The sequence below is a fragment of the Myotis davidii genome, unplaced genomic scaffold (genome assembly GCF_000327345.1).
Source record: "Myotis davidii unplaced genomic scaffold, ASM32734v1 scaffold991, whole genome shotgun sequence".
NCBI lineage: Eukaryota > Metazoa > Chordata > Mammalia > Chiroptera > Vespertilionidae > Myotis > Myotis davidii.
Window position 1 is genome coordinate 199,407 of NW_006283137.1, and position 1,438 is coordinate 200,844.

General features: G+C 61.5%; 1 protein-coding gene across 1 annotated transcript in view; it reads right to left on the reverse strand.

The window, feature by feature from the left end:
• The window catches only part of DNAH17 (dynein, axonemal, heavy chain 17), a 107,024-nt gene that overhangs the window by 28,543 nt on the left and 77,043 nt on the right, over positions 1-1,438 (reverse strand). The window contains 1 exon segment of the mRNA XM_015562672.1: positions 284-411. Coding sequence (XP_015418158.1) covers positions 284-411 — 128 coding nt within the window.

Here is a 1,438-nt window from a genome sequence, read left to right on the forward strand (position 1 = left end):
AGGGGGGCTGGGAGGCTGCAGGGCCCAGGACGGGGCAGGGCGTGCTGGGGTTCAGCGTGTGTGAGCTGGGGTTCCCCCAGGACGGGACGTGCAGCCTCCCTGGGGAGGAGGGCGCTTGGTCACTAGTGTTTCGTGTTCTGAGGACATCTCCTTTGGGTCTCAGGCCTGAAGCCCATGTCTCACCCCTGGAGGTCCCGCTGTCCCCTGAGCCCCCTGACGCTCAGCCGCCCGCTGGCCCCCCAGGCCCCCCGGGGGGTGTCCGCACCCCGAGGCAGCTCCACACCTGCAGGATGACCCAGTGCCCCATCTCCGCAGCCACGTCCAGGGCGTGCTCGGCCACCACCTCCTGCCCCTGCCCCAGCGACACGTTGTGGAGCTTCCCATTGTCGATGGTGAACCCCAGCTTCTTCCCTGAAGGAGAGACCGGCAAACACTTAACGCGTGGGGGCAATCGGGTGACACGGGGGCGGCTCGGGACCCACGGCTGGGAGTTCCACCTGCTCGCCCCCAGCTTCTTCCCTGAAGGACAGACCCGGGAAACGGTTGGGGGGTGATCGGTTGACACGGGGGCGGCTCGGGACCCACGGCTGGGAGTTCCACCTGCTCGCCCCCAGCTTCTTCCCTGAAGGACAGACCCGGGAAACGGTTGGGGGGTGATCGGTTGACACGGGGGCGGCTCGGGACCCACGGCTGGGAGTTCCGCCTGCTCCCCCACTCGTTTTTATTGTAAACACACGTCATGCGAAGTTACCGTTTTACACACCATCTTAACATGTACGACTCCAACACATGCCCAGCGCTGTGCACCCTCTCTGGTTCCAGAACATTCTCATCCGCCCAGGAGCAAACCCACCTGTTAGACAGTCACGCCCCTCCTTCCCCTGCAGCCCCCCATCTGCTTGCTGTGTGGATGGGCCGGCCCTGGATGTTTCGGATAAAGAGAATCACGCAACATGGGGCCCTGCTGCTTCCCCTCGGCACCGTGTCCCAAGGTTCACCACGGGGCAGGTCCCGCTCCACCGCCGTTTCGTGGCCGAGTGATATTCCACTGCGAGCAGCACCCACACCGTGGCCATGCCTTCCCGTGGCGGGGGCGTTCGGGTGCATCTGCCTTTTGGCTGCTGGGAGTGAGCACCTGTGTAAAGCGCTCGTCTGAGCACCTCGCAGTTCCTTTGGGGTCTGTGCCTGGCATGGAGTTGCTCGGTCACGTGTAGTTCTGTGGGTCACGTGTAGTTCTGTGGGTCACGTGTAGTTCTGTGGGTCACGTATAATTCTATAGGTCATGTGTAGTTCTGTGGGTCACGTATAATTCTATAGGTCATGTGTAGTTCTGTGGGTCACGTGTAATTCTATAGGTCATGTGTAGTTCTGTGGGTCACGTGTAGTTCTGTGGGTCACGTATAATTCTATAGGTCACGTGTAGTTCTGTGGGTCATGT